This window comes from Penicillium longicatenatum (genome assembly GCF_028827895.1).
Source record: "Penicillium longicatenatum strain IBT 33135 chromosome Unknown contig_2_segment0_segment0, whole genome shotgun sequence".
Classification (NCBI taxonomy): Eukaryota; Fungi; Ascomycota; class Eurotiomycetes; order Eurotiales; family Aspergillaceae; genus Penicillium; species Penicillium longicatenatum.
In genome coordinates this window covers 2399643-2411769 of record NW_026643120.1, presented here as the reverse complement: position 1 = coordinate 2411769, position 12127 = coordinate 2399643, and the positions used below count along the sequence as shown (strand labels likewise).

The window sequence follows — 12127 nt, the reverse complement described above, 5'->3', positions numbered from 1 at the left end:
ACTTGATATGTCGCCTAGCTACAGTACCATTCAGGAATGTCAATTTGGAAGATCCCCGACAGAAATGGTATTGAAAGGTGAAACTATAATGATAGGACAAAAGGTTGGCAAAGCATCCCCATTTCTATGACGAGCAGATGTCCAGGGAGATCTGCAGATGGCCAATTGGCCCGTATGTCCTTCTGTAAGGCTGTTCACCAGCTTTTGGCGGTTCATAAATTATCGCGATCAGCTTTCCGGGACCATTTCAAGCTAAATCGAGCAGTCGCGACCAGAACATATCGAATGTGTCTCAAACTTTCCATCCAAAATTAATCCTCAAATTCGATCATTCAAGAATATTCGCCAAGTGAATTTGTTGACTGAGGCAATCTTGTGTCTCGCCGAATTAGGTCAGCTTACATTCCGAGACTGAAGGAATGACCGGCCACATCCAAACAATTTACCGAATGCAGCTAGCCGGTAGATGAAGTTGCAATTCATTACCAAATCCCATCTATTTTCAACGCTCATCAGGAGAACGGCCCCTCGTTCGATTCGGAGTTCGAATGGGATCCGCTCTCCCTCAAACTACCGGAAGCGGATACTTGTTTAGACATATTTTCGCCATCGCAACAGCACGATTCGACGAACACATCATTAAATACATACAATGTACGTTCTGAAAAGATTCCAACGTCCGAAACTCAGGGCCGTGGCGTTTATGAGCGATGTAAATATGTTTTCAGACACCAAAGAGCTTGTTTCGGGCCGGTCCATCAGCATACCACAATCTCGAGAGAGCATTCAATGTGATTATGTTAAAAGAACATGTTGCCCGAGTAATAGAAGCATGTAGATCACACTCACCAGTCGATTGAATTGGGCAATTGCTTGCCAATCTCTTGATAGCCTCCACCTTCTATACCGTTTCACTCCCTACTGAGACTGGGTGAACATCCCAAGATGGCACCCTTAAAGACCTTGCTGGCCTTGGCTGGCTCAGGGTTGACGCAATTGGCTTTCGCTAAGTTGGTTCAATTTGATCTCGATCTTACTTGGGAAAAAGGCGCTCCGGATGGCAATGTTCGGGAAATGGTTTTCATGAACGGTCAATTTCCCGGTCCTGAATTACGACTAGACCAAGGTGACGATGTTGAGGTATGAGCTCGCGACCTTTTTCATTCTCAGTATCGCATAATGACAGTGAGCAGGTCACCGTTCACAACCACCTACCATTCAATACCTCCCTTCATTTCCATGGAATTGAACAACTCAATACCCCATGGTCAGATGGCGTTCCAGGGTTAACCCAGAAGCCCATTGAGCCGGGTCGCAATTGGACATATCGGTGGAAGGCCACCCAGTATGGAACCTATTGGTACCATTCCCATGCCCTTGGGGAGATGATGAATGGTCTCTATGGCCCGATCTGGATCAAGTAAGCTCCGTCGAGAGTGTATAGCAATGACTCGTGATACTAACTAGTGCCAGTCCGGCACCTGAAACGCCGCAGCCTTTCCATCTCATCTCAAGTAACCCGGCCGACATCGAAGCCATGCAACGGGCAGAGAAGGATCCACAGTTGATCATGTTGTCTGATTGGGATCATTTGACCTTTGACCAATATCAGAAGCTGCAGGTGGATAGTCATATGGAAGTCTTGTAAGTGAGTCTTCGCCCCTCAATACAGCCACCACTAACTGTAATAGTTGTATGGACAGTGTTCTCATCAACGGCCGTGGCGCAGTTTACTGCCCCGGAGGTGAGAACATCTCTAATGTTGAGCTCAGTTATATAAAAACTGCTATGGACCACACGCCTTTGACAGATAAAGGGTTCGTTCCGGATTCTTGGACTGGCATGAATTGAAGATACTAATGCGATTTCTTCAAACTCCAGGTGCTTACCGAACATCTACAAGGTGCAGGGTGATTTCCCCCCGTATGACGAGACGAAGATCCCTCAGGGCGTCAACTGGGGATGCCAACCCACGACCGGAAATCACGAGATTATTGAGGTAGATGGCAATGCTGGTTGGGTGAGCTTGAAATTCATCAGTGCTGCCGCTTTGAAGGCTCTCATTTTCTCTATTGATGAACACCCGATGTACATCTACGAAGTAGACGGCAGCTATGTGGAGCCTATGCTTGTCGAGGCCTCTAGTATCTACACCGGCGAACGATACGCAGCGATGATCAAGCTTGATAAGCCTTGGAAAGACTATACCATTCGAGTCCCAGATACCCAGGGTGACCAGATCATTTCTGGTTTCGCTACCATGCGCTACAAGAGCTCCACGAACCGTGACCCGTCGCGCCCCTATGTCAACTACGGTGGAACTAATACATCTGCTTCCGTTGTGTATATGGACAACAGGGCAATCCACCCATACCCTGCCGTTACTATCCCCGACAAAGCCGATCAGCTTGTTAATCTGACCCTTGGTCGCTCAGGCTCGTCCTACACATTCACTATCTCTGGTGGCCACCTGTGGAACGAGATGGCTAACTTGGATAACCCGATTCTCTACGACCTCGAAGGCAAGAATAACTTGGCACCTGAGCTTATCATCGAAACCAAGAATGGCACCTGGGTCGACATTCTTCTGCAGCTCGGTCATTTCCCTCACACAGCCGACGTAACCGGTGCGCATGTCATACATAAGCATTCTAACAAAGCTTTCATTCTTGGTGTCGGCCCCGGATTCTTCAACTGGGCCAACACCGAGGAAGCAATTGCTGAGCATCCTGAGTATTTTCAGCTGCAGAATCCTTCCATGCGAGACACTTTTGTTACTCAAGGCAACCGCGGCTCAACATGGATGATTATACGTTACCAGGTGATTAATCCAGGGCCCTTCATTTTCCACTGTCACCTTGAGACACACATGGCGAATGGCATGGCCGTCGCTCTGCTCGATGGCGTGGATGCCTGGCCTCAGGTACCCGCGGGTGAGGACCAAAGTCCTAACCCGATTCCGGCCTCCATTCCAGTCTCTGCTCCAAGCAGCAGCCCCAGTTCCCAACCGATTTCTCCTTATTTCGAACCATCTTCTACACCTCTCGTTGAGCCATCCACTTTCAGCTCACAGCCATTTCCATCGAGTATTTGGCCGTTCACACCCTATGCTCAAACCCATACTCCCAACCCTGGGCTGTACACACCCAGCGCTCAGTCGCCTGCACCCTCTTCCCAGACTACCCCTAATTATCAATCCTACACCTCTAGTGCCCAGTCTCCTGCACCCCAGTCTGAGACTTCGGATCCATATCTTGAGCCTCCGTCGGAGACTTCGGATCTATATCTTGAGCTCCCGTCGGAGACTTCGGATCTGTATCTTGAGCCCCCGTCGGCCACTTGGCTTTCAAGACACAAAAAGGATCGCCGTGCTATTGAAAAATTGCGCCAATCTGAAGGCGAGGACGCTGAAAAGAGACGCAAAGCCTATCCTCATGAAGTTACCTTGATTGAGGAAAAGAAAATTCACAAAAAGTTAGCGGGAAAGCCTCAGTGAGCTTGAAGTGGCCGAAGGGGTACGTACTCAAAACGCAACTCGTTTCGGTTTGTGAATTTTGGAGTTAATGCTGTTCTTTAATCAACCTCATGTATTAATTTCGGACACAAAAACATTTGCATGGCTATATCCATCTTAATCTGATAATTCAAAATGTTGATAAACGCAATTCTAGTTCTGATCTTACTGTAAAGGTTCCGGATAGCGAGAAGATTATATTATTTCATTTCAAACAAAGTTCCTTTTTTTAACACAATTAGACAGCCCCGACTCCTATGCGTGCGAGAGACTCGACCGTCCGAGCGTTATACCGGAGTACCAAAACGTGAACATGTCTCTAAATCCCCAAGCTGCCCCCATTTTGGTTATATTTTGTTTGCAACCTCTTTCTGTGGCGTTCTCGGTCCGCGGCACGTGTGACCCACTTGGATCTGCGATCTGTCGATCGATTTCCCATATTGCCATGGTATCATCTGAGCGTTCGTGTCTTTATTGTCATTGTCATGAGATGCAGCTCTCCATACTACATACCAGCGTTCTCGCCAGCCGCTGGAAGGGATATTTTATGAGCAGCTCCGGCGGTTGCGTTCCCTGAATTCGGCACCTCTGAGCCCAGCTTAGCTCCGTCAAAACCTTCCATAAAATGAATTATTGCCTCAGGAATCCTGAAGCCTGCTGTCACCTACAATGATTATTAATTCAGAATTCGATAGCAAATCCTCAACCACGCAGATAGTCATGACGTATTATATATCCCTTGCTCATTGTCATTATACCCACTTACTCGATTCGCATGAGATCTTCAGCCATTTTACTATTTTTGCACAATGTTACATTCCGAGCCCGATCGATCGACGCGCCACGGCTTGCCGAGACATGTTCTAAGACTCATCCAAGCCACGCCCTGGAATGGTAACTTGCAAGACTTTATGCCTAAATTCGTAGTACCTGGAGATGCCCTGAAGCTTGAGATGCCCCTGTTCGGGTGGACTGAATGCCCTGAGACAGCCCAGAGGAAAAGGCAGTTTTACTTGATGTCCCTTTCGCTATTCCAAGGTTTTTCATAAGGTTCAATCCCTTCAACACCGCAATGTGCCTAGGGCAAACTCATCACGTGACCTACATATCCCGAGGCCGGGTGCAACATTCCGAAAACGGCGATTGCAACTATAGGGCCTTTTTGGTCTACATGAGTCTTTTCCAGTGCCTAATCCTGGGATTAGGTCATATGTCATGGGCGAATTACCTAAAGTCCCCCATTTTAGCTTCACACCAGAAAAGAAATTTACAGTCATGTCCGCAAACAGCATGTGGATAGCCTCATCACCGCGAGGTTCCAAGTACTATGGGTTGTTGTGCCGCAAGAAAAAGTTCAGCATCCTATCTTAGAACCAAGGAACTGAGTAATAGACTGTTTTATAACGTCAATGATCATACTCTATAGATAATATGGGAGAATACATCTCGAGGTTCGCACCAACTATCAATATTATTTGGACCACAGCTCTGAAGTGACGTCCCATTCATAGCTTAGCCAGACCCCTTTCCCATTCGACCGGATGCTACCGAGGCAGGCCACGCAGACGGTTTGGTGGGGTCGATCTCCTTGATAGAACACGTCTTGTCCCTTTTGGGATGACATTCCCAAGGAAAAACAGGGAATTAAAAAGAAAATCCAAAATTTATTCGAAGGCAACAAACGCTTCCATGATGAATGATGCCTTCCGATCCAGACCTGCCCCACATAGTAGGTTGCAGCCGTAGTAGATGTATAAAATATCATGTTCATGAATTCGCGCCTGCTTGTAAACTCTTTTCCATCTGTTTCCTTCCCAGTAAAGTTTTGCATTCCCTGGCCAGTGTTGGGGATAGAGTATGCAGGGCCCCAGTCGTGTGTATCTCTTCGGAGATCAAACTGCTGATTTCGACTCGGGTCTTCGTCGCCTTCTGCAAGCCAAGAATGACTCGCTCCTGACTGCCTTCTTCCAGAAATGCTATCATGCATTGCGAATTGAGATAAGCAAGCTGCCGCCATCCGAGCGGCAGATGTTCCCCCGTTTCACGAGCATTGTCGATCTTCTGGCAAGATACCGTGAGCATGGTCCCAATGCTGCATTGGAAAGCACATTGACGACCATCTATCAGCTGGGATGTTTTGTTCAGTAAGGCTCGATAAATCCCCATTGACAGAATCTGATGGCTGACGGTAAAAAATTAGCTACTATGGAGACCTTGGAAATGCTTATCCTTCTGGATCCGAGAGTTTCATTGTCGGTCTTTGCACAGGCGAGCTAGCTTCCGCAGCCGTGAGCTCATCCAAGACTGTTGGAGAGCTCATGGCGGCGGGTGTCCAGACCGTTGTTCTGGCCCTTCGACTTGGAATGTGCGTTTTCAAAGTCAAGGACTTGGTGGAGACGAACAATTCAGCATCGCCAAGTTGGTCTGTGTTGGTATCGGGAATTCGGGAGCAAGAGGCTCTAGAACTAATTGAGAAATTCGGCAACATCAATGTGAGTAATGTAGGAAATAAGAGAAGAGAAAAAAGACTGACCCATAACAGGCTGTTCCCCGGGCTTCCCAGCCATATGTTAGCGCTGTTAGCCTAAACGGCGTGACAATCAGTGGTCCCCCAACTACTTTGGATCGATTCATTGAAAAGTCACTTTCCAAAGCTCAAAAGCCTCTGAGAGCTCCTATTCACGGTCCATATCATGCCGCTCATCTGTATGACGAGAGGGATATCGACCGGATCATGGAATCTTGGCCAAAAGACGAGTTCTCAAGCTACGTCCCGCAAATTCCCATCATCTCAAGCGAGACAGGGCAAGCTATCGAAGCTCAAGATTTTGAAGAGCTGTTAAGATTCTCCCTTGGAGAAATTCTTCTGAAACAGCTATGCTGGGATAAGGTCGTTGATGCATGCTCCTCGACTCTACAAATGACCGATGAAAAATGCACTTTACTACCAGTCTCTACTACCGCAACGCAAAGTCTCCACACCGCGCTGAAGAAATCTGGAATTTTGGATATTGAGCTCGACAATGCCATCGGTGATGTAAAGACGGACTCAAAGGGTGGTAATCATAGTGGTCGCTCAGAGCAATCCAAGATTGCCATCATTGGTCTCTCTGGACGTTTCCCCGAGGCCCCTGACACCGAAGCTTTGTGGGATCTCCTATACAAAGGACTCGATGTTCATCGCGAAGTCCCTGCTGACCGTTGGGACGTCAAAGCTCATGTGGATATGGATGGGAATCGGCGAAACACCAGCAAAGTTCAATACGGATGTTGGATCAACGAGCCGGGTCTTTTTGATCCTCGATTCTTCAACATGTCCCCTCGTGAGGCATTACAGGCAGACCCCGCCCAGCGATTGGCTCTGCTCACTGCGTACGAAGCCTTCGAGATGGCCGGTTTCATCCCGGACAGCACCCCATCTACACAGAAGAACCGAGTTGGTGTGTTCTATGGCATGACCAGTGACGATTACCGCGAGATCAACAGTGGCCAAGACATTGATACTTACTTCATTCCTGGTGGTAACCGTGCCTTTACCCCAGGTCGCATCAACTACTACTTCAAATTCAGCGGTCCTAGTGTCAGTGTCGATACAGCGTGTTCCTCCAGTCTTGCTGCGATTCATGTCGCGTGCAACTCACTCTGGAAGAATGATTGTGACTCTGCCGTGGCAGGTGGTGTCAACGTCCTGACCAACCCTGACAACCACGCTGGACTTGACCGAGGTCATTTCCTCTCGCGAGGCGGAAACTGCAACACCTTCGACGATGGCGCCGATGGCTACTGTCGAGCTGACGGTATAGGTTCTGTTGTTTTAAAGAGACTTGAAGATGCTCAAGCAGACAACGATCCCATCTATGGTATCATCAACGGCGCATACACGAACCACTCCGCCGAGTCTGTTTCCATTACTCGTCCTCTTGCCGGAGCACAGGCTTTCATCTTTGACAAACTTCTCAACGAAGCTAATGTCAGCCCCAAAGACATTAGCTACATTGAGATGCACGGAACCGGCACTCAGGCCGGCGATGCCGTGGAGATGCAATCAGTTCTCGAAGTTTTCGCTCCCGATTATCGTCGTGGTCCATCTCAATCCCTCCACCTTGGCTCCGCAAAGTCGAACATTGGTCATGGAGAATCCGCCTCTGGTGTCTCTGCCCTGATCAAGGTATTGGTCATGATGCAGAAGAACATGATTCCTCCCCACTGTGGAATCAAGACTAAGATCAACCACAACTTTCCCACGGATCTTAAGCAACGGAATGTTCACATTGCTATGGAGCCTACTCCATGGAATCGCCCTGCTGGTGGAAAGCGATCCACCTTTGTCAACAACTTCTCCGCCGCCGGTGGAAACACTGCATTGTTAGTGGAAGATGCTCCTATCCAAGAGCGCACTGGCAGCGACCCGCGATCTGTGCACACAGTGACCATCTCGGCGAGATCACAGTCTGCCCTTAAGAACAACGCCGCTGCTCTGGTTCAATACATTGACACTAACAAGAATCTGTTCAATGTAAATGAGGCCAAGCTTCTTGGCGATCTTGCTTATACCACCACTGCCCGGCGCATTCACCATACATTCCGGGCCAGTGCTACCGGTTCTACCTTGGATGAAATCCGAGCTGGTTTGAACGCAAGTGCAAACCGTGAGAGTATTACCCCTGTCCCTGCTACTGCACCTGGAGCCGGTTTCATTTACACTGGCCAAGGAGCTCAGTACAGCGGTATGGGAAGCCAGCTGTTTGAGAACAACTCTCAATTCCGAACCCATATTGAACATTTGGATCGCATTGTACAGAGTTTCGATTTCCCATCCATCGTGCCTTTGGTGAATGGAAGCGTTCCTGTGGAGGAGCTCAGTCCTATCGTGACTCAACTAGGAACTACTTGCATTCAGATGGCTCTGACTAAGTTCTGGATATCTCTTGGTGTCACGCCGGCATTTGTTCTTGGACATAGCTTGGGCGAGTATGCCGCATTAAACGCTGCTGGTATTCTGAGCACCAGTGATACTATCTACCTCGCTGGTCGACGGGCCCAGCTTCTCACTGAGAAATGTCAAATGGGCACTCACGCCATGTTGGCTGTCAAGTCCTCAGTGGCCCAGGTAAAGCAGTACCTGGAAGGTGATCTCGCTGAAGTTGCTTGCATCAACGCACCCAGTGAGACTGTCATCAGTGGCGCTAGCGAGAAGATTGATCAGTTTGCCGAAAAGCTAGCCAACGAAGGATTTAAGGCTACAAAGCTTAAGGTACCCTTTGCTTTCCACTCGGCTCAGGTTGACCCCATTCTTGAAAGCCTCGAGAGGATTGCTAAGGGAGTTACTTTTAATGAGCCCAAGATTCCTTTTGTGTCTGCTCTTCTTGGGGATGTCATCAAGGAGGCTAACCCTGAGGTCCTTGGCCCCACCTATCTTACTCGCCACTGCCGTGAATCTGTCAACTTCCTTGCTGCTCTGGAGGCTGTCCGCCACGAGAAGTTAATGAGCGACAAGACTCTTTGGGTTGAGATTGGATCTCACCCAGTGTGCTCTGGAATGGTGAAGTCTACCTTTGGTCCCCAGGTCCTCACAGTCGCATCCCTCCGTCGCCAGGAGGATGCATGGAAGGTTCTTTCGACAAGCCTTTCGGCTCTTTACATGGCTGGAGTGGACATTCGCTGGAAGGAATACCACCAGGACTTCAGCTCCATGCATGAGGTCCTCAACCTTCCTGCCTACAAGTGGGATCTGAAGAACTATTGGATTCCATACACCAACAACTTCTGTCTCCTGAAGGGTGCCCCTGCAACCTCCACTGCTGAAACTACCCCTGTTACCACCTTCCTGACAACTTCTGCCCAAAAGATTCTGGAGACCAATGGGGACAGCAACACGGCAACAGTGACCATCGAAAACGATATTGCTTATCCCGAGTTGAACCGTGTCATTCAGGGTCACAAGGTCAATGGTGCTGCTCTCTGTCCATCTTCGCTCTATGCGGATATTGCTCAGACATTGGGCGAGTTTCTGGTTGAAAAGTATAAGCCTGAATGGAAAGAGCGTGGCTTCGATGTATGTGAGGTCGTTGTGCCAAAGCCCCTCATTGCCAAGGGTGGCAAGCAGCTTTTCCGTGTTTCAGCAACAACCAACTGGGCCGAGGAGAAGGCCCAGGTCAAGGTCTGGTCTGTTACTCCTGAGGGTAAGAAGATTCTTGACCACGCTACTTGCACCATCAAGTTCTTCGACACCCATGCGGCTGCAGAAGAATGGAAGCGTCATACCTACCTCATCAAGCGAAGCATTCAACATCTTCAGGAAAGTACCGAGTCTGGTGGGGCTCATCGCATGAAGCGTGGAATGGTTTACAAGCTTTTCAGCGCCCTTGTGGATTACGACGAGAACTATAAGTCGATCCAAGAAGTTATTCTAGATAGTGAGCAGCACGAAGCCACTGCGCTAGTCAAGTTTGCTGCTCCTCCAGGAGACTTCCACCGCAATCCATTCTGGATTGACAGCATCGGTCATCTCTCTGGCTTTATCATGAATGCCAGCGATGGTATCGATTCGAAGAACCAGGTGTTCGTCAACCATGGATGGGACTCCATGCGTTGCTTGAAGAAATTTGACCCCAGCGTCACATACCGTACTTATGTTCGGATGCAGCCTTGGAAAGACTCGATCTACGCTGGTGATGTATACCTCTTTGAGGGAGACAACATTGTTGCCGTCTATGGTGGCGTCAAGTTCCAGGCGCTGTCGCGGAAAATTCTGGACATGGCCCTTCCTCCTGCTGGCTCTAAGCCTGCTCCTGCTGCGGCTAAGACCAGACCCGCACCTATTGACACCAAGAAAGCTCGCGTGCCTCCTGTCAAGAAAGCTTCATCTTCTCCCAAATCTGCTGGTTCTGGTATTGCGGTGAAGGCTCTGAATATCCTGGCAGAGGAAGTTGGTCTTTCTGCTTCTGATATGACAGACGACCTGAACTTTGCAGACTATGGAGTTGACTCTTTGCTCTCCTTAACAGTGACTGGACGTTACCGAGAGGAAATGAGCCTCGACCTGGATTCCAATGTCTTCATCGATCAGCCTACGATCAAGGACTTCAAGCAGCTCTTGGCCTCAATGAACCCCGAGAGCAGCAGTGATGGATCCGGCAGTGATAACGACATGTCATCCGCAGCATCTTCAACTGACCTCTCGACTCCCAACTCCAGCGGTCTTCCCACGCCTGCTAACGAAAAGACCATGGTGCTCGAGACTGAGCAACATGACAGTATGAAGCAAATCTGTGAAATCCTCGCTGAAGAGATTGGTGTCCAACCTGACGAACTGCAAGGAGATGTCAACCTTGCAGAAATGGGTCTGGACTCATTGATGTCGCTCACTGTCTTGGGCAAGATCCGCGAAACTCTGGACCTCGAGCTGTCGGGAGAGTTTTTCATTGAGAACCAAACTATCAATGAGGTTGAAGTGGCTCTTGACTTGAAGCCAAAGGCGGCTCCTGCCCCTGAGCCGATTCAACTTCCCAAGCAGATCCAGGAAGAGGCACCCAAGGCCCTTTCTAGCACTGCAATTCAGCATCCCCCCGCAACCTCCATCCTTCTCCAAGGAAACCCCAAGACAGCCACGCAGAAGCTCTTCCTTTTCCCAGATGGCTCTGGATCCGCTACATCCTACGCCACAATCCCAGGTATCTCTCCAGACGTCGCCGTGTACGGACTTAACTGCCCCTACATGCGGACCCCGGAGAAGCTGAAGTTCAGTCTGGACGAGCTGACATATCCTTACGTTGCCGAAATTCGTCGCCGCCAGCCAAAGGGTCCGTACAATTTCGGTGGTTGGTCCGCAGGTGGTATCTGCGCCTACGACGCAGCCCGCCATCTGATCTTCGACCAAGGCGAGCAAGTCGATCGTCTCCTCCTTCTGGATTCTCCATTCCCCATTGGCCTCGAGAAGCTTCCACGTCGTCTGTACCGCTTCTTCGACACCATCGGCCTTTTCGGCGAGGGCAAAGCTCCCCCGCCTAGCTGGCTACTTCCCCACTTCCTGGCCTTTATTGACTCCCTTGATGCATACAAGGCTGCGCCTTTCCCCTTCAACGACGAGAATCTCGCCAAAAAGATTCCCAAGACTTTCATGGTCTGGGCTAAGGATGGTGTTTGTAACAAGCCTAACGATCCTCGCCCTGCACCTGCCGAGGATGGCAGCCCTGACCCCAGAGAGATGTTATGGCTACTGAACAACCGGACTGATCTTGGTCCCAATGGATGGGATACACTTGTTGGCCCGAAGAATGTCGGTGGTATTACTGTGATGGAGGGCGCCAATCATTTCACCATGACTCGTGGTGAAAAGTCCAAGGAGCTGGCAGCGTTCATCGCTGGAGCTATGCAGTCTTCGACTTAAAGCGATGGCTTTTTACGTTTCTTCCTGTCATTTCCTTCTACTTTTGTCCTTCATTTTTTTCTTCTGTTTCTTATGTATTTTTAATTTTGACAAGATTGCCGGAGTTTTTGCTTCATTCTTTCTTTGATTCTGTGAGCATTTTTCGTGTCTATTACTACCATTGTATACATGATTTGGTGATACAGGCCAATAATATTATAATTTCTTATAATAATTTTTTTTGA

General features: G+C 49.1%; 2 protein-coding genes across 2 annotated transcripts; both read left to right on the top strand.

The window, feature by feature from the left end:
- Window positions 1–945: 945 nt before the first annotated feature.
- Window positions 946–3496, top strand: N7484_003419 (Multicopper oxidase type 2; the record flags this gene model as incomplete). The annotated part of the gene is made up of 5 exons (XM_057113839.1): window positions 946–1140; window positions 1194–1420; window positions 1474–1644; window positions 1692–1817; window positions 1882–3496. 5 exons carry the CDS (start codon window positions 946–948, stop codon window positions 3494–3496), a joined length of 2334 nt encoding a protein of 777 aa, XP_056973979.1.
- A 1875-nt stretch (window positions 3497–5371) lies between these two features.
- On the top strand, window positions 5372–11903 carry pksP (polyketide synthase alb1; the record flags this gene model as incomplete). The annotated part of the gene is made up of 3 exons (XM_057113838.1): window positions 5372–5658; window positions 5715–6006; window positions 6057–11903. 3 exons carry the CDS (start codon window positions 5372–5374, stop codon window positions 11901–11903), a joined length of 6426 nt encoding a protein of 2141 aa, XP_056973978.1.
- Window positions 11904–12127: the final 224 nt, after the last annotated feature.